The sequence below is a fragment of the Rhea americana genome, unplaced genomic scaffold (genome assembly GCF_003343005.1).
Source record: "Rhea americana isolate MKP2758 unplaced genomic scaffold, rheAme1 scaffold_4, whole genome shotgun sequence".
NCBI classification, from domain to species: Eukaryota; Metazoa; Chordata; class Aves; order Rheiformes; family Rheidae; genus Rhea; species Rhea americana.
The window spans coordinates 10,317,864-10,345,141 of record NW_028186534.1 but is presented as its reverse complement, the minus strand read 5'-3'; the positions used below and the strand labels follow the sequence as shown (position 1 = coordinate 10,345,141).

At 39.7% G+C, this 27,278-nt stretch overlaps 1 protein-coding gene across 2 annotated transcripts in view; it reads right to left on the bottom strand.

The window, feature by feature from the left end:
• CDH4 (cadherin 4) overlaps window positions 1–25,900 on the bottom strand; it is a 447,560-nt gene extending 421,660 nt beyond the window's left edge. For both annotated transcript variants that reach the window (XM_085314135.1, XM_085314136.1), the window contains exon 1: window positions 25,794–25,900. In XM_085314135.1, coding sequence (XP_085170261.1) covers window positions 25,794–25,818 — 25 coding nt within the window. In that variant the 5' untranslated portion in view covers window positions 25,819–25,900. The remainder of the gene's footprint in view (window positions 1–25,793) is intronic.
• Between the last annotated feature and the right edge of the window lie 1,378 nt (window positions 25,901–27,278).

Sequence of the window (27,278 nt, the reverse complement as noted above, 5' to 3'; positions counted from 1 at the left end):
GCATAATATTGCTGATAACACTTTTTATGGCTTAAATTATTGCTTTATCAAAGTGGGGAATTCTGAAACTCAACGAATCGCAGTCCCAGTTGACTGGAGCATTCTTGATTCAAGGGATAGATACACAAGAGCAGAAAAGAACTTCCATCCGGTTCTTTGACAGATTTAAGATCTGCTTGTGGGGAATGCTGATTTTACAGGACAACTGATAAATGAAATTTATGTATTTCAATTCTTTCCTTCTAACATACATCCACTAGCTCTAAAATTGATCTCTCTGCCGGCTAATAACCAACCCAGATGCTCACTGACTTGAAAATGGTTGACCACCACTGAAGGGTGTTCTGGTCACGTTGACTGGAGAAAAGTGACAGCAAACAGGTAACATTTTTCTYATACGTAACCACAGATGTTAAACTGTATTTCTTCTATTACTGAAGTCATAGGCAAAGGATGTTTTGTGGACTGAGTTACTGGAATCACCCATTCAAAGTGCTACTTCCAAGTGTTAAAATTCTTCCTGAAATGTCATTTAGGCATGCTGCATGTTCTTCTATACTGAAGAAAAGAGTTAAAGACCAGACACCAAGATGGGGGCAAGGAATGTTTGCCGTGGCTAAAAAGGGAGGGCAGATGTGGGGCAGATCTGTGCTGGCCCAAGGTGCTCACGCAGGAGCCCAGGCAGTGGGAAGAGGCACAGAAGCTGCCATATATGTCAATCACCAGCACGTAAAAGAGGAAAGCTCCCTCAGGCTCAAAACCCGACACACTCGCGTCACTTCACAGAACCAAAGAWGGTCCAGCAACCAGTTCCCAATAAAGATCCAAAGCCCCATCAGAGGAATTTACTAATGAATGTGCTTTTTATCCAATGAGCTCCCATAAGCCTAAGTAGAAAAAAAMGTTTTCAGTGAGTCGCTATAGACAAGCTGAACATTGCATTTTAATACACYGCCAAATTTAGAAGGATTTATAAGCAATACCGGGCCCCACAGAGGCCATACCACATGGTAACAGGGACTTGCAGAAYAGAGCTCTGGAAGGGCTCAGCAGTCAGGAAGAGAGTTCAAGGCAAGGGAGGTTATTATAAACACTGATTTTAAATAAAGTGTACACTTTTAAATAACTCTTTAAAGTGTGTGCAGCTTTTAATTTACTGACCATTCAGTAAATCTGTCCATAACTTTAATAAAAAGATACTACTTCGTATACAGCTAAGCACAAGCTCTGACCCGTATCCAGTTTCAGCTTTTGTTGGTAGAAGGACTTCAGAAACAAAGATCTTAAGCACAGCATTTATTTTCTTAAAGCTAGGCATTAAGAATTAGTAGGCCATCCACATGACTTACTATAGTCACTTTCTTTTTAAAAAAAAAAAAAAAGTCTTCAAGAAGGGACAGGTAATTAACTCATTACTAGAAGATATTACTGCTCAGCTTACTCAACTGCGGACCATCATTCCACATAGACTACAGTATCCAGGTACTCACTGGACACACTCGCAAGTTTGTCTTTCTAAGAAATGAAACCAAAAAATACATTTTTCTACTTCCGTTTTGTTCTCCCTTCCTAATACGTGAAAGTATTTTACCTGCTTTCAGGCTCCGGCCACTACAACTTTGTTTTTACTTCACGGGAATACAGTGAATAATCTTGGTCACGGCTACAGAGATAATTGCTACAAGATTTCATTTGCTGTTCCTTGCAGCCACAAGGCATGGATGACACCTGTAGCATCAGGAATGCAACTGTCCCCCAAAGAYAGAATCTGCATCATTTGTGGAGCTCAGCACACCAACCTCCCACTTTATTCATTTTTCAAATAATCACACCACTTTCCTAGACAAATACATAATGTCATAAGAACAGATCTATACTGACAGCCAGGGCCAACTGTATAATGCTCGTCTAAGTGGCAATGAGATTCATTAATTAGGTTGGTGCTTTAGAGTGTTGTTCCCCTGCAGCTATATTCTGCTCCAGGGTATTTTCAATAGGATTGAATAGATGAAGCAATTACTAAGCAAAATCCACTAACTGATGGCCACTGTCAGCSTCCTCAGGCCATGCTTTCAAGGTGCATATATTTTTCCTTGAATGAGTGATTGAATTTAGAGGAAAAGTAGCAAAGCAAACAAAAATCCCCAGTGAGACAGCTTCCACATTCTTCACTTTTAGGGTGCAATCTTTAAAATAAAGCTTCCAATTCTGCACACACAAAGCTGCAGAAACAATTACGATGTAGTATGGCTAGCTAGAGGATACCTCGCTGCCTGACTGCACACGCAAACCAGGCTGCTCGCCACTTRCAGGCGCATACTTACTCCCACAATTAATGGGAGGTGAAGCACTTTATCTACAGTAACTGGCCCTCTTTACTGACAGCGACAAACAACTTGCAAAAATAGTAAAATCTTGTGTCCAGCTGAGTATTTCCTGTTCTGACATTATGACTTACAGGCTGCTTATTAGTTTGAGTAGTGTCATTTTCCTTACATGGCATATCCCTGAGCATTTAGGTTAAATAAATACAGCACAAATACTTYGTTTTTTTAACTATAAATACGTGCCAATGTTTCTTCTTGTTGATTGTTAGGTTAGCTTTTCTCTTTTTGGTGCTTTAGTTATGACGTTTATACCATGCCTCATTAAATTCAGGAGCAAAAGTAAACCAGTTTTCTGGCAGGAATGTTATTTTGAAAGTTTAGAATATCTGTAATTCTAACTGATCTTCTGCCTGGCATTAAATCTTCAAAGAATGTCAAAGAGTATCTTAAAAACTCTAGGTTCTTGACTGTATACAGATGAGGAACAGATGCACCTCTAATTTGCCCATAAACAAATAAAAATGAACCCATCAGCTATGCAGAGATCCTTGCACTCAAACAGGCAATCACATCCCTTTCCCTGACTTTTGCTTTGTTTTTTTTCTCTCCTCTCTTTACTTTAAGCCATTTTTAAGCCACTTTCTGGACCAGGCATTAGAGAGTTCTGTTAACAAGCTTTAACATTGTCATGTGTTTTTAGAAGCTTACTGTGAGGAAGTGCCATCTCATAGCTCTCATACTTAAAGAAAACCTCTAACCACCACTCTTGGCCTCTAAATTCAATGGGACCCATATATGGCATTAAAATATGCATGCACAATTTCTTCTCCCAGAAATGGAGAAAGCTCACTCTGCAAGAGTTTCCTCTGAGGTCACAGAAAGTCAACTGCTGAAAAGAAAAAACAAACATTGTAAGTTAAACTATTCTTGAAACCCAGTAGAAACCAAACTGAGGGTTTTTTCTTTCTTTTTTTTTTTTTTTTTTTTTCCCCTCCTCTCTTTTGGTCTCTTGTATTAAGCCTGCCTGAGCAGAAGTGCACACACTCCGCTTGTAAGTATTGGCCTAAGCAAAAAAGGAAAAAGAAAAAAAAACAAATTTGAAAGATATTTAACTAAGCCATTAATAGAAACAAATTTCAAAAGAAGGATCTCAAATCAAGTTTTGGCCAATCATTTGACTTTGGCCAAAGTCATTTTTTAACCTTCTCCTTATTCTTCACAAATTAATATAGTCCTAGATACTCATTTAGGAGAATGGGCCCTCTCCAACCCCTCTTGTTCCAACCRACTTCCTCTACTTACCTGAAAAGTAAACATGACCAATCACTGACCCAGCAGTAGCAATGGACTGAGGGATGTAAATTAAAAAGTGAACAYAATCCACACAGAAATGACACTCAATTAATTATAATTCAGAATATGTCAGCTGCAGAAATCAAATGCAGGTAAACCATTCCACKAGTAGGAAATCCTTCAGGCTAATGGAGTTCCCCGCTTGCTAAAAAATACGTCTAAGTAGGTGATCAGGATGGAGTATCATTCCGACGCTTTGTTCTCTTTAGTAGGCTGTGCTAGTTTCTGTAATGAGCCAGAACACTGACATTTGAATTACATGTCTATGAAGTAATCCTTTCATTCCCTTATCTAGGGGAGCAGAATGAAAAGAAACAAAGAAATCAGCTGGTTTGACTGAAGATTTTCRGTGCAAATTGTTAAGCTGAGAATGGAGTAAGATGTACATCAGTGGCTGACAGCACAYGAGCTCTCGCAAGTATTGTATTATTTCCTCGTTATCTCGTGTCAGGATTACGGCAGACCTCTCCGTAATGTTTTCCTTGATACTTCCGTTTCCTGCAGCGGTACTGGCCATGCTAGCTTCCTGCATCTTCACGTGTTCAGTTCAAACTCTCCACCGCAGTCTCAAGATCACGCATACCTTGTCCGTCTCCTACCTGGGTCCTGATGTACAGACGCTTGTCTTTTTCCCGGTATCATCTCCCATTCTCACACATCCCACTCTTTTGAGTCCCTCTTTCTTAACTATTCAAAGTTAGTAGTCTCCCTTCTCCTGCTTCACATCCCTTTCCAAACAAGGATGATCATAAACCAAAACTTCCTGGACAGATTTCCTTATCAACCTGCACTAAAACAATACCTGAGCAGGAGAATACACAGTTATCCAAGGGTACAGGAGGCACTTTGTAATATTTATTTTATTAATTATTCATTATAAGATAGAAGCTAGGAAACCTTATGCATGGGCCAGGATCCCACTATACCAAGTGCTGTATAAATCCAGAAAACAATCACCTCCATCTCAAAGATTGCTTACAATTTAAGTAAAGAGAAACAGGTAGATGCAAAGGAATACAAGGACATAATGAGACAGTATTAGCCAAAACAATAATTGCAGAGAAATATACACTTTTTTTTAGGTGATGTCAGAAGGGAGTGTCTTTTTAAAGACTAAAACAACAGTATACCATCAGACGTACACCTGAAACTGAGCAGGATGTTTGGGACCTAGAAGACATTCATTCATCAAGATTCCACCACCGCTTCAAAGTATACCAAAGTCCTTATGCCAGAACAGAAAATATATCTCAAATCTATATTTGGTCATTTGTTCTGAGAASATAGTTACAAGCAATAATCCTTGCCTTCTATAAGCCTAAATCATAGAAACTTTTATTTACACACGCACACACTTTATTTTCCTACCACTCTGATTTCACTTGGGGTTCTTTTGTTGTTTAAAACAGTGAATAAAAATGACAGGCAAGTAGTAAAATTAGCACAAATACCTTGTTTCTTGAAACTTCTACTAAATTTGAAGATTCTACTGCTCAGTATTATGTTATTCTCCTCTGTCAACCCCAAGCTCCCTCTTCCGCCACAATGACAGTTGTCTCTTCCATTTATACAGGGGAAGAAGGTGCGAGTMCACGTACCACCCCTAGCAAGGTGCTCACCAGTTCACGGGCAGCAGGAACCAGGTCCTGCCACTGGCCTCTCCGATTGCTCCGGGCCCCTGAATTGCCTCTGGCTAAAGTACATCTTTTGACAGCCATGCAACCCCAGTTTGGAAATTTCAAGGGTCAAGTAGTATTTCATTTCACCTAGTAGCTTCCTCCAATGGTAAGTCCCCCASCTGTCAGAAAACAGCATCTGGATTCTCTTTCCAAGTGGAGTATTTCAGCTTCCCATCACTGCAATGCTTGTTATTCCCTTYTCCAGGAAAGGATGGAGAAACAATCAACAGGATGGACTGCAAACAACCCCAGTGGCTCAGTATGATTTTATGACAAAAAAATGTTCCTTAAGTTTTGATAAGCACATGTCACAGTGAATCATGAGAAGCTTCAATAAATGTATAAAAGACATCAGCCACCACTAGAAAGTCATCAGCCTGAAGCATAAGGTGACAGAGCCTTGACAACATCAGGCTTTTGTGGTAATTAAAATCTGAAAACATTTCAGGCCACAAATATCTAATTTTTACTTCAACAATATACTGGATTACCATAAACCAGACATGTAGCTCTGGCCACCCATTTTATTTATTTTGTTTTTGGGCTTTCAGTTTGTATTTGATGAAAGGCCAGATAATTTTAACCTACAAAAGCTGCAAAGTTGATTGGTCTGAAGTCCTATCTGGAAGACTGTAGCTCCAGTGCTAATAATGGGATTTAATTAGACAAACCTTGACAGCGATCTTTTCCAATAGATTTAGTATTGAAATAGGCCTGGTCTTCCAAGCTGTTGGTAGGAAATCCACTATTCAAGTTAATAGGAGAATACTGGCAAGTTTTGACTAGTTGAGACAGGCTCTTGTTGTTCTCTACATCTTTTGTGACACACAGCACTGTGCTGCAAACCGTGACACCACGCGCACAGCTGAAATCCCGCTCCAAATGCATACGCTCTAACATATTAGCAGAACTGAATCTGCCCTTGGCCTTGCTAAATCTSACTAGTTACCTGGAAATCAGCCCAGCACAACAGAACACTCAGCAGCACCTCGGAGCAGGACACCAACACTCACGCTTTTCTACCACGGTGCCCAAAAGCCCCAGGACAGTGCAGAACTGCTACGCACAAGGGCGCAGAATGAACATGGAAACACCGCAGTCTCATTTCTATTCTTTTGGTTTCTATTTACAATAGAAAGAAATGCACATACACCAAACGCACAAGAAAAAAAGCCCACAAAGACTAGCATTTTCAAAAATTGTATAGGGAACAAGCTTGCCAGCAGGCTGATGAAACACTTGAGATAAGTAGCACGATCAATAACAACACTGTACCTTTAAAACCAGCAAGTACGACAGGATCAATTCATATCACAGTGAACTGGCGTAATAGAAATCTGCAACTACAATAAGCTAATTTAATGATACTTTATCAAGTGCTCACATTTTCAACTACTGTTGTTCATGGTAGAATGAAGCCTGAGTAAAAATACGTCATGAGTCAATATGGCATTCTACCGAAGAGAAAAGACCCACATCATTAAAATTTTAAGTAAGTCTTCATTAAATAAAATGCATGAAATTAGCTCCTTCAAAAGAATTTAATTAGTCAACACATGCAGGTTAAACTCACAATCTGCCATTGTGGTTTTTTTTAAGTCATACATTTTCTTAAAGCTTTGTCATAATTAGGATTTTATTATTATTACTTTTTACAATACTGGTTAGAAACCACAATTCCTTTATGAACAGGACAGAGCATCCCTTGTGAACAGCAAGAAACATTTTCATTTTAGAACATGAATATAGAAAGCTGCCTTGTTAATGCAATTTCAATCATTTTACGCATCTTCATTAAGTCAGAGATACGGTTCAGCTTTTCACAGAGAAAAACCTCAACAGCTGCAGAGAAAGGGAGGGACAGCACATTCTTAAACAGAAAAAGAGAATTACCAGTTTTCTTGCTTGAAATGAAACCTCTGGGAAGCCCCATCTGCAGTCTCCATCATTACAAATCACAATAATTACGTGAGCTCTCAGCCCATATATAAAATTTCAGTACCTATGAAGAGGTACAGTACTGCAATGTCCACACCACAAAAACATTGCCAGCTCATTTTGCAAAGCTTCGGGCTACTTGTAACACAGAGAGAAGATGAATCAATAAAACGTTATCAGTAAAACGGTTTGATTCCTGCACAGTTAAGCACATGGCCACTTCTATATTTCAATCCCCTCAGGTCAATATAATTTTACACAGTTACCCAGTCCTCAGCAGTGAAATGATATTGGTGGATATTTCAGATATTCTAAAGCACTTATTTCTACATGGGGGATTAAAAAGAAAAAAAATCCACTATTCTCTATCTGCTTCAAAAACTTAGATCTTTAGCACAAGCTTAAATGCTAGCAGGTATTTTTCACCTCRGCTCTGGTAAATTAAGTTACTCTGAAACAGTTCACTAGGCCAAATCCTAAATGTCCTATCCACTCAACACTTAAATACGAGTTTGGGAAGAAAAGCATGTCGGAGCTGGATTTGGCCTTTCATTCAAGGCAAATTTGAGATATAAAATAAGATGTAATTTCTGCCTACTATACTGAAGAAAAACAGCCCATTTAAGCAAATTGAACTATTCAGCAATAAATTCTGCTAGCTTACTCACGATAAGTAAGAAATTGCAAATGCTACTGGCAAAGACTAGTTACACAGTTAATATAAATTTTACCACATACCCAGCTAATTATTCCTGCATACTCTAATCATACCTTCCCGTCCAAGTATGGGACATAACACCACCTCAGGTTAACCAAGTACCTCCTAAGAGCTGCGTTTCTTGGATAAWTAAAAGCAAGAAGTATGCCTCCAAACCAGAGTCATCTCCAACAAACTACAGCACTACCGCAGCAGGGAATATTCACAAGGAAGCTCTGTTTAGACACAAGCCCACTTCCCTTGATTTAATTTGCCAAGGTCTCAGTGAAATAGCATACTTTTGTGATGGGGCCAATCATATGCACCATGAAGTCCAAGGCAACTGACTTCAGTAAAAGAACTGTATCCCCCAAAATGCAGAAATACCTGAGCTTTTTTACTTTGTTACCAATTACATCTCATCCATTTCCTTTYTTAGCACCTGCACTATGCAAAACAGCCTAAAAAAAAGCTAATTCACTCAAAAGCAAAAAAGTATTTTCACTGTTTGTTGTGATGCAACACTATTTGCACGTTCAACTCATGGAAGAAAAAAAAAATCAAGGAGCATTTTAGTTAGTAAAATTTCAGTAAAACACCATCCACTCTCCTGCTAACTCCTACTGTAGCTCTTCTAGTAGTTTTAAGTTCCTTAAATACTTAAAGAATGCTGGAAAATAAAGSAGCAGGGAGGCAAAGCCTATACTACCTATATATGGATAATTCCCTTGCCATGTTTCTCTTACTAGGAAATTATATTAATGCATTGCTAGCATTAAATTTTATTTCAATAGTTTAAAAATTAGCAAAAATGCCTATTTTCTAAAGAAAAAAATATACCTATACAAGAAAAAAGAAAAAGCTGCACTAAYGCATGAATTTTTATATTCTGTTACAACTTTGAAACTGCTCATGTAGCTTTCCTCTAAACAGGTTTTGTAAGGGCAGATTCTCAAACTGTGAAACTTAAGTGATCTCCACACTGCTTTGCTCCTGAATAATGAACCAAACTGTCAAGGATACATACAGGAGAAAGAAGCCTGTATATCTTACTTGAAAACTGAGCTCATGAAAATCCAACTGCATCAATCCTTCTTTTATTATTACTCTTTCAAACTTCCAAAAAATCAAATAACTTTCTTGAGCTTGGCTAGAGCCTTCTGAATAGAAATTCCACTGGGGGAAGAAGTTTCAGATTAACAGCACAATACATTCAGAAATCAATAGATAAACTCTTTGCTCAGCAACACTACCTGATACTGAGAGACTGGAAAAAAAAATAGAACAAACTGCTCAAAATCAACTTTCCTAATCTGTCCACTTTTGTTTTGAAACTGAAGCCAGCAACACAAATCTCATTTCTGTATCAGACACGGGGAATTATTGTAATGAAAAAAGTGTTCTGACTCGATAATACTTTTTAATTGCAAAAATGTGTCCATCTTTGGATTTAAAAGAGTAAGGCGCTTTTTTTTTTTTTTTTTTTTTAAAAAAAAGACCTACAGAGATAAAACTGAAAAGCAATAAGGCAACTCAAAGATAACTACATGTATGGGATGCCTGCCTTTCTGATATAAGGCAAGCCCCTTGAAGTGAGAAAACAATGTGATTAGATACTCAGGCTAGGGAGAAGAGATATACTGAAACTCTCAAGTTTATCATGAAAATTCTTTAACCCATTTTCCACTATATTTTAACATCTGTATCAGGCAGCATCAACTTAAACTCTTCTTTCTGTCGAAAGCATGACAGCTTTTACTTTTTGATCTGTTTGCCATTTTGGCCCCCATTAACAGTGTTGCTTTCTCCRTTCACCACAATCCTTTTCGGATTGATCATGAGCAAGGGAGAGGAAAGGATAAATCAGAGCAACATCTGTACTCCACACAGCGAGTCCATTTTTGCTCTGAGCTGCAGTCACGAAGGCTAACTGGAGAAAAGAGCAGAGCTGCCCCTGCTTTTTGAATACACAGAGCCACTGCTTCCCAACGAACAGAAAACACGCTTTTTCTCTACCCGTATGCCTGCTACGGTAGCCACGAAGTCCGACCTTTCAGCTCCCTAGAACGGGTACAAGACGCAACTCACCACAAACTTTGTCCTACTGCTTTATCCACGTAGGTTCAATTGGGCAAGAAATGACCATATACAAAGACACTACAGGAAACAGATATCCAGGTCTCAAAACTTTGGGAAATAACTTGAACAGCTCTCATTGCACGATCCTCCGAACTGCAGGCAGGATACTTCATCTGCACTACTGTTGTGTCACATTCACTTACATTCATTATTTATTATCCTGTAATTCCATAAGGCAAATCTAGAGAAACGTTACCATGACAAACAAATACAGCGGAGTTTTCACACAAACCTGATCCCCAGGATATCCCTTTGTTCAATTATCAGAACCTCATTATATATCAACCATACAATCAAAATATTTTCAATACTGCTAAGTGTTAGCCTTATAAAGGGACGGACAGACAAACCTAAAAAAGAAAAACAATTTGCAGTGAAGCAGAAGAGCTTTACACACAGCCAGACCGCTCAGATGCCATAGGCTAGGATACCATGTTATAAGACTGTAAAACTATGGCCTGTGGCTCCAGTCCAGCCTGCAGAGTAATTTAATCTAGCTCACAAAGAAATCAGGAAAATGGCCTCTGCTGTGCTGAATCAGCAGTGCTGGAAGCCGTGCCACCCTCTATCAGTTAGAGAGAGCGAGCTTTGTTCCGAGTGCCAACTTAACGTAGAGCAACTACTGGGTGAAAGAAAAGACCAGCAGGAATATTATATGTCAGATTTTCATGAGACCTAAGTCAGAATAGCCGACTCCTGAAGTCGCTGCACTGATCTACATCATTTCAGGATTATAAGGATTTGCATTCACTGAAAGCTTTACGGTTTTTTGTCTTTTTGTTTTAATTAAAAAAAATAATTTAGACTTGGCAGTGTTATAAGTCTTCAACAGACCAAGACTTAGGAAGGATCTTGGATAAGTTTTGTAGAGCTCAGGGAAAGGCAATGAGCTATTTTTACTTTTAAGAGCTACTGTGGCTAAATTAAAATTCACAAGAGATATACAGATTGTGATTTATAAGTATGTAATATACATAGGTACGTACTTTCACTCTTTACACAGGAACTCCAAAAATATATATATATAACAATGRCAAGAAAATAGCAATAAAATTAAAACTCGGTTCATTCAATCTAACTATATATCGTGAAAAATTATCAGCACAGATATTATCCTTATTTATGAGTCATGACTTGGGCCGGCACAAATGCCATGCATTACTTCATTTTATTTTTTTCCTAACTCTAAGTGCCAAAAAATGACTGCCATTGCGATTGGGGGGTGAGGAGCGATTTGGAAAAAAAAACAGGAGGGACTGCTCATCAGGAAGAAAGCCAACTGGGGCAAAGCYTGGTTCCGATTTCTAAATGAACTCGGGACTCCTGCACAACATCTCGCTAGTCTCAGAGCGGTTTCTGTAGCTCATCTACTTCCTAGAGATCTTCCTCCGAGAGGTTCGTTGCCTCAGCCTAAATGCCAAATACCGCCCTTAGAAACGTGCACATTGATCATCAGTTTCCTCAGGAAGCGCCTCCAGTGAACACGATGGGGGGATATCTCCTTCTCTGGAGATACTCAAAACCTGCTGGATGCAACCCTAACATGTTCTAGGCAACCCTGCTTGAGCAGGGAGTTGGACCAGAGGCCAACTGATCTCCAGAGGCCCCTTCCAACCTTACCCWCTCTGTGATCCTATGAAAAACAAAACAAAAGTGAGAATCAGTCTGGTACATGGGCATAGGCGACAGGCCTATGTTTTAAGGCTGAAGGCGAGCAGAACCTGTAGGCACAGTCTYGGGAAAAACTATGCACTGCTGCTGTTCACACTATTTCCATGGCAAAGCAACCCACTGCAAAGCCAGGCAAACCTTAAAAACATCTGGAATTAGGCTCCTATATAAACAGACCAGCTTGTTTGTTAGTGCAGCTTGACTGATGAAATACACAGGTACTTAAAAACAAGTTATTTCAAAACCCATTTAACCTGAAAAAGGAGCTTAGGTCAAATTGCATCTACATCCAAGAAGTACAGCTTTATTCCACTCTATCTTTTTCAGTACTCTCCTCTGAACAAGCAAGTATTAAGTCCCCTGTTTCCAAGGAGTATGATTTAAAAAACATTCTTTAAAGGCTCCTGCAGTTTCAGGAGTATTAAATTTTATACCTCCTAAGTATACCCCTAGTTAATAAATAGCCTAATTGACATTTGCCACATACAATTTTTTGAGCATGGGATACCTATTTCAGTATATAATCTTGACTTAAAAAAATCTCACTGTTTAGAAACATCTTTTTTTTTTTGGTGTGTAGATCCCGTACAATTTTTTTGGAGGTACAAACACACATATTGCAATCAGACTGTTCACAACAAACAAATGCAGATGTAAGGATGAAAATCACCAACTTAAACGGTTAATAATTCATGGCAGAAATTTCATCTCTCCTTTACCTCCATATAACACTCACCACTTCAGTTGTCCAGACACAACATAAATCACGGTCCAGTAGTTTTGGGGGTATCCAAGTCTCTTGGTACTCAGCCTTGCAGATCTCTTTCCCCACCCCCTCCACCTCATACTTTAAAGAAAAGGAAAATAAAAGAAAAAGCAGAGCAGAAGAGAAGAGAAAAAAAGAGGGGAAAAAAGCCACCTGCCTGCTCAACAGACATTAAATTCTTCATCTTATAGTTGCATTGCAAAAGGACACTACTCTGGTATTAACAGAACTTTGCTCCACCATCGTATCTTCCAAGGCAATGAARCTTATTACACTATTATAAAGATTAAACCAGCTGTGACCACTGTTGCTCAGTTCTGGGAGGGAGAATAGGTGCTATTCAACCAGATACAACCAACATTATGCTTCAGATCTGGAGCAGAAAAGGAAAAATAAAACTGTTGTATTGAAAGTATTAGGAAAAATTCAACTTCAGTGAAGTAAAATTCTTCATCTACACTGAGATTTACCAGAACACCATAGTTAATTCTCTGCTCTCAAAAACTGCTGCAAAGATTTATGCAATTAGTCTCCAGTAATCAGCTTGGGATTAAACCTCTACTCATGTCCAACACACACACAAACATTTCTAGATGCACACTGCTGCCTACTTAAGCACACATTCATTTTCATTTACAATCAGGCATAGCGCAACCCAAAACATTAGAAAATGTATTTTTCAATATTCTCGTATTCAGCAAACAAAGTTCTACTCCAAGATACCCCCGGTTTGCATTATGCAAATGAACCTGCAGAAAGGGTGCCACAACACTCACATTACACTAGGAAAAAAAGAAAGATGAGTAAGAACAAGCTGCAAATCCATCTAAGGAATTGGTATAGTCTATTCAGAGGAGATTTGATGAGCATACAACTGTTTTCCAGTTAAAAAAAAAAAAGAGAGAGAAGGAGCCACAAAAGAGTTAAGCTGAAACTGGTGACTGAATCTGGCACTGACATTCCTTCCGAATTCCTTAAATAGAGCCCTTCTACTCGGGCCTCCAGGCAGGAATATCAAATCCATCCTTTAGGATTAAAATACCTTGCTTGTTATCAGGGACAGCAACAGTTCTCTTAACTTCCCATTTCTCTTCTGTCTCAAACTTCAGGACAGAAGGAAAAAAGAAAAAATCTCTTCCAGTATCTTTGCACAGTTTATTTTGAGGAAGAAAGATAATCAAATGCAAAATCCTACTATTCAGTTATGTGAACAAGCATCTAGAAATTACTAAACCTCTCTCTACTATGGTTTCCTCTTGCAGTTTGAACATAGCGTCAGGAAATCCTCGGGTGCTATCCAAACATTTTCAGTAGTTGCCATCCTCAGAGAAGTCTTCATAAATTCATTCATGACCTACAGTTTCTCCATATAGTACTGTACAGTCCCAGCAACTGCACATCCTTCTCCTCTCCACCAGTACCAGGTGGAGAGGGGGAAAAAAAAAAATCACACAAAAGCCTTTATTTGTGTGCCATTTATCCACATTTCTTTATCCTCTACAGAAGATCAAAAGCTGAAAAGGGACATGAAGTCAATTGAAAAATGTTCAGAAACTCATAGAAAGGAAAACAAACAAAAGAATAATTCACCCCAAATAATCAAGAAAAAAAGCCTTCTGGAGACGAGCATAACAGTTGCCTTTTGCATGTAATTGTGTAAACCTTCCATTTTCAAGGGAGCTAAGCAACCAGCCAGCAATAATTAACCTCCTGAAAGACAAGTAGCAAAGCATACTGGACCTGAAATGATGACTTTTTCCTGATTCCCCAGGGAAGCACTTTTACTGAGGAGGAAAAACATTCTATAAATAATTTTCCATCTGTAGATCCACTAGCCCTACTCACTTCTTCCCCCCTGAAGTGAGATGCTTCTGMGGCAGATCTTATCAGCAGAGGGAGTCCTTCCCTCTAACACACAGAGCAGCACACGTCTCRCTTTTTAAGCTACTAAGAAAACCACAGACATGACAGGCAGAAGTTAAACAAAGGAACTAAACAGTATAATATTTAAACATGGGCTGGATCTTCTAATAAGTTTATGAATAATACAGTTATGCTAGAACTCGKCAGCTATTGCACAACCTGCTTCTATATGCAGCAAACACCTTGCTCTCAACATATTACAAAATTAAACATTAGAAGATGGAAAGTGGGACACAGCAAAAGCCAAAACTCCCCACCTGTCACCTTCTCATCAGTTGTATAAAAACCCAGTGTGCACCAAGAAGCCTGTATTCCAGGTACAGCACTCCCAGCTATTTGCTACCTCAACCTTGATTCAATCCTGCTCTTTCAGCTCATGCTGGGATTAGTAACAGCTCTGAACACTTATCTGCCGTGAAGATTTGGAGAAGGCCATGTCCACCACCGCCGACAACCACCACCATCACCCACAACTGTAAGTTAAGTGTGCTCATGTGTTCAGCTGGACAGAATTGAAGTATAATTGAGCACTGATGCAACAGCAGACAGGGCAGAAGAGCAGCACAGGACAGGCTCTTGCCCTTAAAAAGGGGCACAGTTTTCCTCTGACAGGGTACAGCACAGACACAGTGCTTGTACACGTTCGTGTACACACACACACGTGCACACCATCCCATCCCTGGTCCTTAGGGCACAATTCTCTCTTCCAAGTGCAACAAACACTTTAAAAGCCTAGGTGGAATTCATACGAGTTAAACMATCTAGGATTGTCACACTATTCACRTTTCTAGAAAGTGAAAATTCAAAGAGCTCATTTCTTGCAACTCCTATAAACACCAAGGACAGCACGGACAAACGGAGGTTAAAACATTTGAATTTGTGTTCCCACAGAACAACTTTGAGATTTAAATAGCTCACATTGAAATAACTAATAGTAACATAGTGTCATGCAATAACCATACTCAAAATGGTTTTTAGAGAGTTCACGGTCAGAACAGAAGGATGGATCACGTGGGTTTGGCAGCAGTCTGTTGTGAACTGGTTTTGTTCAATGCTTTTATTAACTGCTCATGGAGGACTACAGCATATGTTTGTTACATCTGCAAATAGGAAAGCAAGATGCAACTGCAACTCTGTCAGAGGTCAAGATTAGAATTCAAAACAATCCTGACTAGTTAGAGATCAGGCTTATAAAAAAAAAGAAAAGATGTAACTCAATGGAAGAAGAGCAAGGTAACTTAATTCAGCAGGATTAATCAACTGTACACATAGAAAATGACGGGGTAGGTAGCAGTTCTTCAAAAACTATGTGGGAGGCCATACTGGATCACAAGCTGAACATGAGTCAACAATGTCATACCGGTGGGGGGAAATGCAAACACCACGTTAGGTAAGTCAATCGGAGGAGTATTGGGGCATCAAAAAAAAAAAAAAAAAAAAGAAAAGAAAGAAAAAGAAAGAAAAGCTGGTGCATCAAGCTGGTAGCAAAGGTAAGAGCTCAGAGATGAGAGTCCAGGCATAACACATGAAAGGGAACTAATGAAGTAGGGTGGACTAAGGAAGCTGAGAAGAAACATTTTTCAAGTGTGATGGAAAACAATTTAAAAAAACAACTGCTTATGGTGTCTATGATGACTAGGCCAAATAGCAACACGTTTAAATTGAATCAAGAGGGCTCAAATATGAAGGAAAAAAGTGAAGCAACATAATATGGTGGCTGGAAGGGTTTGGTCCCCACAGCTGGACCTTCAAGAATACGCAAGGGGAAGTATTGCAAAGGAGCTGCTTACGCCTTGAGAGGGGCATGCATTAGACATCCTCGAGTTCCTCCAGCCCTGCTTTTCCRAGCTCATGAAAATGTCACCGATGAACAGATGGTAATTACCATAAACAGGTTCAGCTAATATCGCAAACAGTCAGAAGGACTTCTTTAAGAAGTTCTATGGCCAGCAGCATCTGTAGGARGCTTAGCAACCACTCAGGATTGATTTATATGGAATTACCTATTAATGACTGCTCTGAGTATATCAAAAACAAATAGCTTGTTAAATTTTATGCTTTAAATTAGTTACAATTTGCACTGAAGTGCCATCATTTGTTTATTTTCTAACACCTTCACAAATTCTTTTTTAATGCTTTTACTTTATATACCAAGAATCCCAACACATTTTACCACATAGGAGAAAAAGCAACAAGTATTTATCTCACTAACTTGCCTTGTACAATCTTCTCCTGTAGACTGTCTAGACCATGAACTGACACAGGGAGCTCACACACARCTTCATATGGAACAAGTTTTATAATCCTGGCTATTTATCTTGGATAATTGCAATGTTCACAATTTTAAAAGACAATTTTGTTTAATAAGGATTGGAATCACTAGACAAACTCGGTATAACAAAATTTTAGGCTAGAAGTAATTTTTATGACTAATCTATAAACTGCTGCAAATTTGTGATTTATAATAGGCATAGTAATAGCGTTAATGATTGCAGTGCTTCTGGGTATCAGTGAAACATACAGATTGGTTAGTTTTAAAGCAGAAAGGACTTTTTTTTCTGCTTCATGGGTGGCCCATACATATCTTCAGAGACCTTGGAGGAGCTTTCAACATCCCCACTGCGCATTCCACATAGTGGCTGCTATTATCATCATAATGTTAATAGGCTATAGTATATGTGACCCTCTGAGCAGCAGCTATTGCACAGCATAGCTAGCAGAGTACTGAATTACTGCCACTGGCTCTCTATTTACCAAATGCTGGCAAGTGGTAAGGAACAGTGGCAGGGAAGTAGCAACAGCAAAGCAAAAATAATTAAAATTTTCTATCAGAAGGGAGTAGAGGCTAAGAATGGAAACAGGCTGGCAAAAGGAAAATAAGGAGCCTGGGGTCACAAGGCATAGGGCAGCAAGAACATCTAAAAGTTTCCATTTCCAATGACTGTGCAGCCCATATGCCAGAACATTTGCCACTTCTCTCCCTCTGTGCAAGTGCAATTTAAAATAAATAAATTAGGGACAATGAATATAAGCAAGAAAAATAATAAAGTCCACGTCAAAAAAAAAGATCTTGGTCAACCCAACCTTTTTATACACACACACAGAGAGAGAGAGAGACAGAGAGAGAGAGAGAGCGTGCGCACGTGCACAGGAGAACTCACTCAGGAAAGTTTCTGCTGAAAGAAGTGAAGCAGCCAGTACTAATGACAAATATTTTGAGAAAACRAAAACCTCATATGCTCTCCTTTTATTCTAGCAAAACTAAAGAGGAAATCAAGTGCATTTGGAATTTTAGTGTAATATTTCCTTACATCAGGAGACAAAGTGTGCCAAAGTTAGGTCTGGACATTAACAGAAGCAAATGGCAGAATGTTGGTCCCTGGTGTTTCAATTATTCTCACTTTAGAAGTTATGCTTCCAAGAAGCTAAAGAAATACAGTTTCCCTATTAGAATCATTTYTGCAGCCTGCTATAATGGTTTTATTTAATGATATCTGTATTTGCAAAAAAACTCAGTTCATTACTCCACTTTCTCATATATTCACCCGCAAAGTGTTTCAGACCCACCGAACGGCTGAGGCCAGCACGCACCTCTGAAGACAGTCTTAGTCCATCCCCTCTGCTCAAGCAGCAGGGTCTGCTACGGCAGGTTGTCCAGGGCTATATCTGGTTRGCTTCAAAAATCTCCAAGCATGGAAACTCTGCAACCTCCCTGGGATATATGTGCCAGTGTTTGACCACCTACACAGCAAGAATAGCTTTTTCTTATATTTAAATGGAGTTTCTTGTTTTTCCTTTCGTGCCCATTGCCTCTTGTCCTTTCACTGGATACCCCTAAGAGGAGTCTGGTTCCACCTCCCTCACATCCTCCCAGCGGGTATTTATACCCATTGGCACAATCCACTCCTAAGCCTCCTCTTCCAGACACTGAACAGTCCTAATGCTCTCAGACTCTCCTTTCAGAGATACTAATAAGTAAATATCAAAACAACCTATCAAGAAGAAAAGATCACAGTATGCTGAACGGTCAGAAAACCCTCTGATGGCAAGGCTAGCTGATGACAATTCTGACCTATCCTTAAGGAGGCAACACTGGTGGGCCATTTAAGCATGGAAAGGAACAGGTAATGTTGAAACTATGTTCTCAAAARTCTTCAGCTACTGCACAAACAGTTTACATATACAAAAAATGGATACAGATTGAGCCTATCAAGCCAGTATAAATTCCTATTCCTTCCTTGAGGACCAGGCTTACGGAGAAATCAGCTTCCAGCCACAGGTAAATATTCATCTTAAATTTCTCATCAAACTCTTTGAAATTAGAGCTTCCAAAGGCAAATACTGGCCTTGATTTTTCAAATGTTGCTTTCCAGTCTCAGTTCTTACTATTACCATTTGGGTAAAAATAAGRAGGAGGTTTTTACAGGAATGACACTAACTCCAAACATAACAGTAAGTGCAAATGGCACACAAACACCCTTCTTCTCCATGTTACTCAATTTCATTCTATTGCACAAAAAATATATTAAGTAGAGGATTTCCAATGAAATCCTATCCTCAGTACTTTTAATCTCTTCTTACCTTCTGAATAAGACTTAAGCACTGTCTATATTAGAAAAATATTCAGCTTGCCTAGGCAGAGCTATGCATATGGCCCATACTACTGTAGAACTAAGTATTTTACAATCTTTATTCTGCATTGAAATAAAGCTACCTCTAGAAAAACATTGTTCTGCTCAATTCAGAGTAAAGTAATGCAGAAGGAAGCTTACACAAGAGCACACACATGCAAAAGAAAAAAGTAATAAAATTGACAGTGAGGATTAACATTAAGTCTATGAAAATTAAGCAAGAAATCTATCTCACCATCAGAAAAAGTAATTTTCATATAYCAGATGCAAAGACTAAAACTTCCAGAATGCTTTCAGCATCTGCTCAGTGAGACCACAGCTCATAAGCTCTGTCAGCAACAGCCAGTTTCCTCAACACAGAAATGGCTCTAAAATTAACATCTTCCAGCCTTAAAAGATCTAGCAATAGTAGTTCAGAGTTTAAAATAATGGGTATTTTAAAGAACAAAATTATACTGTGCCAGATACAGCTTATTTCCTACCAGCCTAAGCCAAAAAAAATATTTGGTGCTACAAGGAAAATTTCTTTATTAGAAATTGTTTCATTTTCTTCRTTAATATCTAGCTGTTCAAAAAGCCTAGTTTGAAGTAGTATGATTCTTTAATAGACAAATTACTAGGCAGAAAAAAAAAGATCCAAATCCGTTGTTGGAAAAGCATATTTATTAAGATAAGAATCAGTTACCTCACAAGAATGTGGAAAAAAAAATTTTTTACTTGTGTTTGAGCAATTTGGCTCAAAGCTCTGATTTGGAAAGCAACACTTACAGTTTTTAAACAGCATAATGGGATTAACTTTATAGWGTGTTACTGACAACTCTGGTCTTATTAACTGGCATTTTATGGCAGATGATGTTTAGATAAAAACATCATCTTAAACATCACACTTTTGCRTTATAAGTTTGATCTGAAGAGTTGTGTTTAAAATGAACATGCACCAGCAGTTCCCCAATCTGTAGCAGCTCTTTCTCGGCTCTCCCATCAAATTCCCAGCTGAAATAACAATTCTGATTTGCAAAATGCCCATCAAGAGAGACTGCTTTGTTAAGAAGTTGCCCCATAGAATGGGAAAAGTGCTTCCAAGAGACAGCTTCACTGGAGCCAAACGAGGAGAGGACAAGCCTACCTAAAGAGACTAAAGAACGATTGCAGGAGGAGAAGGAATTAGCCAGCTGCCAGACACCTAGAAAGCCAATTTCTGCCTGCCTCTTCTTCCTCCTTCTAAGAAACRTTAGGGAAAGAATTCAAGATTCCCTATGGACTTTTGCCTACTTTCAGATTTTATTATAGAACTGTAAAGCTRATTACATGTACAATAACTTCAATACCTGCTTTTCATGGAGAATCACAGACCAGAATAACAGAATCATGAATGGAAAAGCCTCCCTGTTTTTTAAAGCTCAGAGTAAYTCAGAGAAGGCACTGGATATTTCAGCAAGCTGCAGCAAAACCTCCATACTGCAAAAAGCAACAAGTAGCCCACAAGGTGTTCGAAAACCCTATCCAACACCAGAACAAACTGCAACACTCCCAAGCACTCTGCTTCCTAAAAACACCCAGTATGACACAGCAAGGGGCACTCAGTGAGGCACCACTGGTGCCCTTCCACATCAGCTGGCAGACTTTAAAACAGCGACGCACAAGATGCTTAGTGGCACTACAGGCACGGCGTAACGCCTTTGGGACGGAGCAGCTTCCTAACTGAGCTTCARAGGCAGACCTCAAACAGCAGAAACATTTAGAAGCATAATTAAAATTAACAGCAGTCAGGTAAATACATCTTTTCTGGATTCTAGGCCTCAGAAAAAGCAGGGAAGCATAGATGTAAGAGGGCAGAATGTCCCCACTAGCCATTTTACCTATATGGGCCATAATACTGCAAATATATGCTCACTGTCACACACCTGTCAAATCTTCAGGCATATGCTATGTTACTATTTGTTACCCCAGAGGTATGCTCTTTCCTTCAGGCATTTGCAAAATTATTAGCATTCCTCATGAAAGATTTATTTGTCTCATTCTCTCGGCAGGGGCCAAACTTGATGTATGCTGTAAGGTTATTTTTAAGTAGCATTGCTACAATATTTCACTAAAGTACTCTGCAGTCCACATTCTATTTCCTACATTATCTTAACCACGAGAATACACCACGTTACCTCCAAAAGAAGGTATAGCATATATCCCTACAGTTAATATTAAATGAATTACCAGTAAGCAGTCTCAAGCATAACTTGCACAGGTTTGTTCTGGTTTTCCCCCTCCTTTTTTGTTTTAATTAAACATAACAAACATGAAGAGTTAGGATGGATTTTGTTTATCTGCTCTATGTTTTCTAAAGAATATTTTCATCCTTCCTAGATTTTACTCTTGGAGGTATGAGGACTGAATAGGATAGAGATTTTGAAGCTTCAGTGAGRGGAAAAAACATTTTTGCCATTAAAAACTTACTTCACCAGTAAAAACTTATGAGAGTTGCCTCCATACTGATTTCATATGAAATCTCAATAAAGTTTTTGTGTTTAACTTGCTTTTAATCAAAATTTATACTAAAAAAAACTCCAGAGTGGAAGCAATTTATATTCTCATATATTTGCATGAAGATTGCATAAAGTTTGGCTACATTTGGTTTCATATACTTGCTTAAAGCAATACATGCTGGCAGAATTTATTTATCTTCCTATATGAAAATATATGATGCTTCCACACACTTGTATCCAAATGTAGCTGCCTGCACAAGCTAGGTTATTCTGCTACATCAGTATAGGCACAGTTTAAAATGGCAACAGAAACCTTGAGTCACTGCAGCTTAAGAGATACAAAATAAAACAAAAAAAATCAGGCTGCAAGTCTCAACTGCTTACTTTGTCTCTTGACTGCAGGGAAAGCTGTGAGACGTGTATTAGTTGTGTTGTTTAGCTGTGTTTCTGGGAAGTGACCTGGGATAACTGTGAAGATACTAAGCTGGACAAATGATACCGTGATGGCATTCCACCCACTGCCAGTTGCCAGAATCTGACAACATGCCAATAAAACYGAATTTCTAATTTTTAAAAGTATCATTTTTTCTAATTATAATCTTCAAACTCCCTTACAAAAACAGRAAAAAAAGGTATCAACACAATATGAGTATAGCTCCTTTTACACTGTATTGCATACTATTTTCAGCATCTTAGTCACTGTTTCCTTCTTTCCCAAGGAGGCTACCTCATCACCACTCCATYGCAGCCGAGCAGTAAACCAAGGAGCAAATCCCTCAAGTGAGTCCAGAACACTGTCTTCAGTGCAGTACTGCATGTCACTGATGCCCCTTCCTCAGTACCAATGTCCCCAACGTTTTAAGTTGACATTAATAATTAACTAGGAGATACACTGTAGTTGCCCACACTGTAATTGTCCTCTGCCATACTGCAGCCCTGAGACATCTCCTTATGCTGAAGGAATAACATAGTTCTTCTATGTTATTTAAACATTATTTTAAACGTCACCATGCATCAGCGATCAAGACTAAGTTTATTATACCACAAACAAAAACAAAGTGAAAAATAATAATAAAACATTATTTGGGAAAAATTATAAGAGATGCATGGATGGCATTTCTAAGGAAGATACYGGCTCCACAAGTCAACTCATCTAACACCCCACCACCAAGCTACAAAGTTGTCAGTGATATAGAATGTGGTATCTGTGGCCCTACAGGGGAAAACCTATTTTAAGTCTAATTAACGTGAAATTTTTATAATGCAAATGCTTTTCATTTATATGTAAAACAAAATGCCATGACATTTTTCCCATCCATTTATCATAAACAAGTTAATTACTGTGTAACAAATAGCTCCTGCTAGAATCTGTATGTTTGGAGGATGTTAGAGAGCTGACTCAGGCAAATAAGATGAACCACAAAGTAGTAGTTAATAGCTTATGGCACAGTTATAATAAAACAATGACTCTGTGAAAGCTCTTGTTGTCAAATTAAGGCTAAGCTATTTCCATTGAAATAAGTCAATTACAAGCAGTCATTATCTGCTTAACTTGATTCAAACCTAGAGTATTATAAGCATTTTCATTTTGATGCACAACAATGTACATATTTAAAGGCTGGATATTAGACAGCTTAAAATGGAAGTACGGCTTTTATTGGCACAAATTGTATCCCTGACACGTGCACTCTCTAAACTTCCCAGTGCTGGCTGAAGTTCTCCTCTATGCTGAAGTCTATATACCGCCTAAGTTCTAACAAACAAATCCTTAGGGAGCACAAGTTGTCCCAGGACTCCCCACATCTCCTTCCTAGAGAAGGAGTGAGACTTACGCAGCATAAAGACTGTGTTTCCCCACCGGAATCCCCAGGGAGCAATTTAAACTACCTTTTTTCTCCCAAATTCACGAAAACACTGACAGGTGAAACCCTACCCACTTTTTTCAGGGAAACACTCCCATTTGGCCTAAAAATGAATTGCTGAATGCAGATGAATAAGATGGTGGTAGCTGGCAGCAAAGCTTTGCGTGGTAAGATGGTGTGAAATAGTACATATGTCAATCTATCAAACATGTCGATGTAAGCAATCCAAACCCATTTTTGGTCTGAACTATTGTACAATACTTCACCCAGATGGAAGAAAGAGATAAACATTTTATGCTTCAGACATATCAAGTGTTAGGAAGTAAAATTAAATCTAAACTGGAAAACTACCAATTGTACATGCTAGAGTATATATAAAGAATAACACAAGCATGAGGAAAAATTTTATGCAGATCTTCCCCTCATTATTGTACAAATTAATGAGATATATTTGTTTYTTTACAATAAACAGCAGCACGTATTTAAGTGTAGATTGAAAGGTGTAAAGATGATACTTTTCGTATCAGCAAACACAGCTTTTGMACTTCTTTTCCTCCTTTCTCCTGCAGTTGACAAAATGCTTTACAAATCACRGAACTGGTGACAATGTTATTGGGACACGAATTTTACAAATGGTAGGTGCATACATAATATTTTGAGGGCCAATTCAGCTCTAAAGCAGTGGGAGTTTTGCCGTGACTAATATAAAACTACAACTGGACCCTAAAGCGTAAAATTACAGTGTTGATTAAATATATATTTTCATTCAATTCAATCTGACAGCTTATCTAAATCTAATTTCATATTTATTTAAAGATGATCAGTTGCAACTGAACTGACAGCCACTATGCTGTCTTCAAAGTCATTACCAGCTAACTCCTCTGAACAGACCTTCTGCTCCATCCCTATTGTCCACCTACATAACATGCAACACAATTTATCATGCACCAAACTGCAAAAAATACTCTGCCAAACAAGTATATTAATGACACCATTTTCTAGTGTATTTAGAAAACACTATTTATCAAACTGATTTCCAAAGCTAAAAAAACATAAAACTACATACTCAGCACAGAGACCCATCTGGAAAGCCTCATAGTATCTTAAGTTAGGGAAAACCCTTTTAAGTATGTAAACAATTAGTACTGGGTCTCCGTTACTTTTTGTGTTGCTATATTCTTGAGTCTGCCTAGGTCAAATCCCCATTCGGTTATCTTTCAAATTAAAAATAATTTCCAAACATCTACTAATTGATGCCAAGCACAGCCAAGAGAATTCCTGAAGAGCAAAACTAAAACAACCGGGCTCAGAAATAAAACTGTTTGCCAACTCACATACAGAGAAAATGACCAGTGTCGGGTTCTGCTGAAGCCAGAAAGAGAACACAGAAAATGTTCCCTCTCTTTCTAGAGAATCCAAGTAATAGAGCAGGTGTTTGCTCTGGAGGAAGACCAAATTCCCAGCTTTTGTACAGAGGGACACACATGTCAAAATGTATTCAGGAGAAAGCAGCAAAGCGCTTATAATCCCTTGAGTAAAGTACTGAACCTTGATGTGCTCCTCAACCTCCACAGCGTTATTGTCTTTAGAACTGCTGTAATATCCAGCAGTAACTGGTGATTTTAAGGGGGGGCAGGGGAAATAACTATCTTTCTTTGGTCTTTAAAAAGGTTGCCCAAGTAAAACAGAAATTTCCTATATCATGCAMATATAAACTTTAACTTGAAAAGAAGACAGATCAATACACAGGATAAGCTATTGTCATTTGGATTATGAAGATGTCTTCKAATTTACTATCACAAGTGGTTATAATCCTGCAATTACTATAAAGCTAATTGGTAGTTTCTTTTTGCCTGTGTTTTCATGTTGTCAGTGGGGCAGTAATGAAAATGAATGCCACATTTGCRAACAGAATGTCTGTAGGCTTGTTTACCACATTTCCAACAACAACGTCTGTTTTATCATGCATTTCAAAACAGGGATAATTTAAGGATCCTTGGATTTTCATACATAAAAATACTTTCTAAAATATCAGATGCAGAGTTCCTTCAGACAGGGTGGGAGTGGGAGACTTAAAAGTGAAGTGATGACCTTGCATACTATAGGGAAACAATCCACCTGAAGCAGACGGCATGCGGACTTCAAATGAGTCATCTGCATTCAAAATTATGCTCAGGTAAATCACTTAATGTTTCATCCTCCTACAAACATAATTCTGCAGACAATTTCACCATCAAAATCAGCAACTTTAAGTCTCCTTTCACCTCCCCAAGGCTGAATATAACTGTTTTATTGCAGCACCTATTAAGTATTTTGCTTCATTTACTTACCTTTGAGTAACTTCTGCCCTTCCATGATGTTCTGGGAGACAAATGCTGTGTAGTCTTTTTCTGAAAAGCCAGGCTTGCATGTGGGTCTAACTGTAAGATCCCCATTGTATGCCTGCAAAATCAAAACAAGGGAAATATCATGACTTTTGTTATCTGGTACAATGTTTTGCTCTCAATGAGCAGGTGTTTAGGCATAGGCAAACCTGAACAGTAAAGCAGTGTGCAAGCAGAAACCGCTTATGCAARAGCGGCAATCTGTTGGAGTGGATCCATACTGTAGCTGCAAAATTAAAACGGTCCAGAAAATAGTTGCCTGACTACAAAAGAGAGCATTGTTTGTAGAAAGGCTGGAATACTGGGCACTGTCAGAGGAGAGGAGGCAACAAAGAGCGGCAATTCATCAACGCGAACAGTGCTCACACTGGAGGCACGGAAAGGCCTGATGTTGCAACGTCCAAATCTCTGGGAGTTTTGCTCCTGACAAACCGGGCCAGCCCCAGGACTGGAGAAAAGAGAAACAACCCGGCTCGCAGCAGCCTYGAAAGCTCGCAGCTCGCTAAAGCCCTCTTCCGCCCCCCTTCCACGCTCCTGTTGCCACTGCATGAGACACCCCCCACACACATCAGGCTTGTGCGCGCCCCAGCAGCGGGGAGGGAGGGAGAGATCCCTCACAAAACCGCAACGACGCCTCGTAACAGCACGGCCCCGTGCACAACGCGCCGGGAACCAGGGGGAAGCATCCACCGAACCGCTCGGCTGCTCTGCTGCAAGCCGGGGCTGCGCCGCCGGGAAGCAGCCCGGCCGCGGCGGTCCAGGCTCCTCGGGACGGGGCGCGCCACCCGCGCAAGGAGGGTCCCGGAGCCCGGCCCGGCCCGGCCGGCGGAAGCCCGTAAGCCAGGGATTTACGCCTAACGAGCGCTAGCGGCAAGGGATTGCTCGTGCTCTGGGTCCGTCGGCAGGGCCAGCCAGAGCATCGCTCAGCGATGCCGGCTGCGCCTCGGGCACCGCCGGTCCCGGCCAAGGCGCCGGCAGAGTCGCTTCCCTGAGAAAGTGCAACTCCGGGCGCACGCCGGCTTCCCGCGGGAACGGAGCACGGCTCCCCCGCGCGCCCCGAAACGCTCGTGGACCGCCACAGCGCTGAGACGGGGAAGGGAGGCGAAGCGTCCCCCTGGACGAGCTCCACAAGCGAAAAGCGAGCCAGTTCACTCCGCMAAAAAAAAAAATAAATAAAGAGAGAGAAAAAGAAAAAGAAAAAAGAAAAGAAGAAAGATAATCACGCTTGGGGAACACACGCCAGCTCCGCACGGGAGGCCGGAGAGCGCGGCGGCTCCTCGGACTCGGACCGTCTCCGGCAGGATGCTGCAGCCAGGGCACGTTTGGAAGGGTCTGACCGGCGGTAACAGGCTCCGGGTCGGAAATGCTCGCGGGACGGGCGCGCACGGCGCTGCCCCCGGCCCGGCCCGGCCGCCCGCGGGGCTCGGGGCA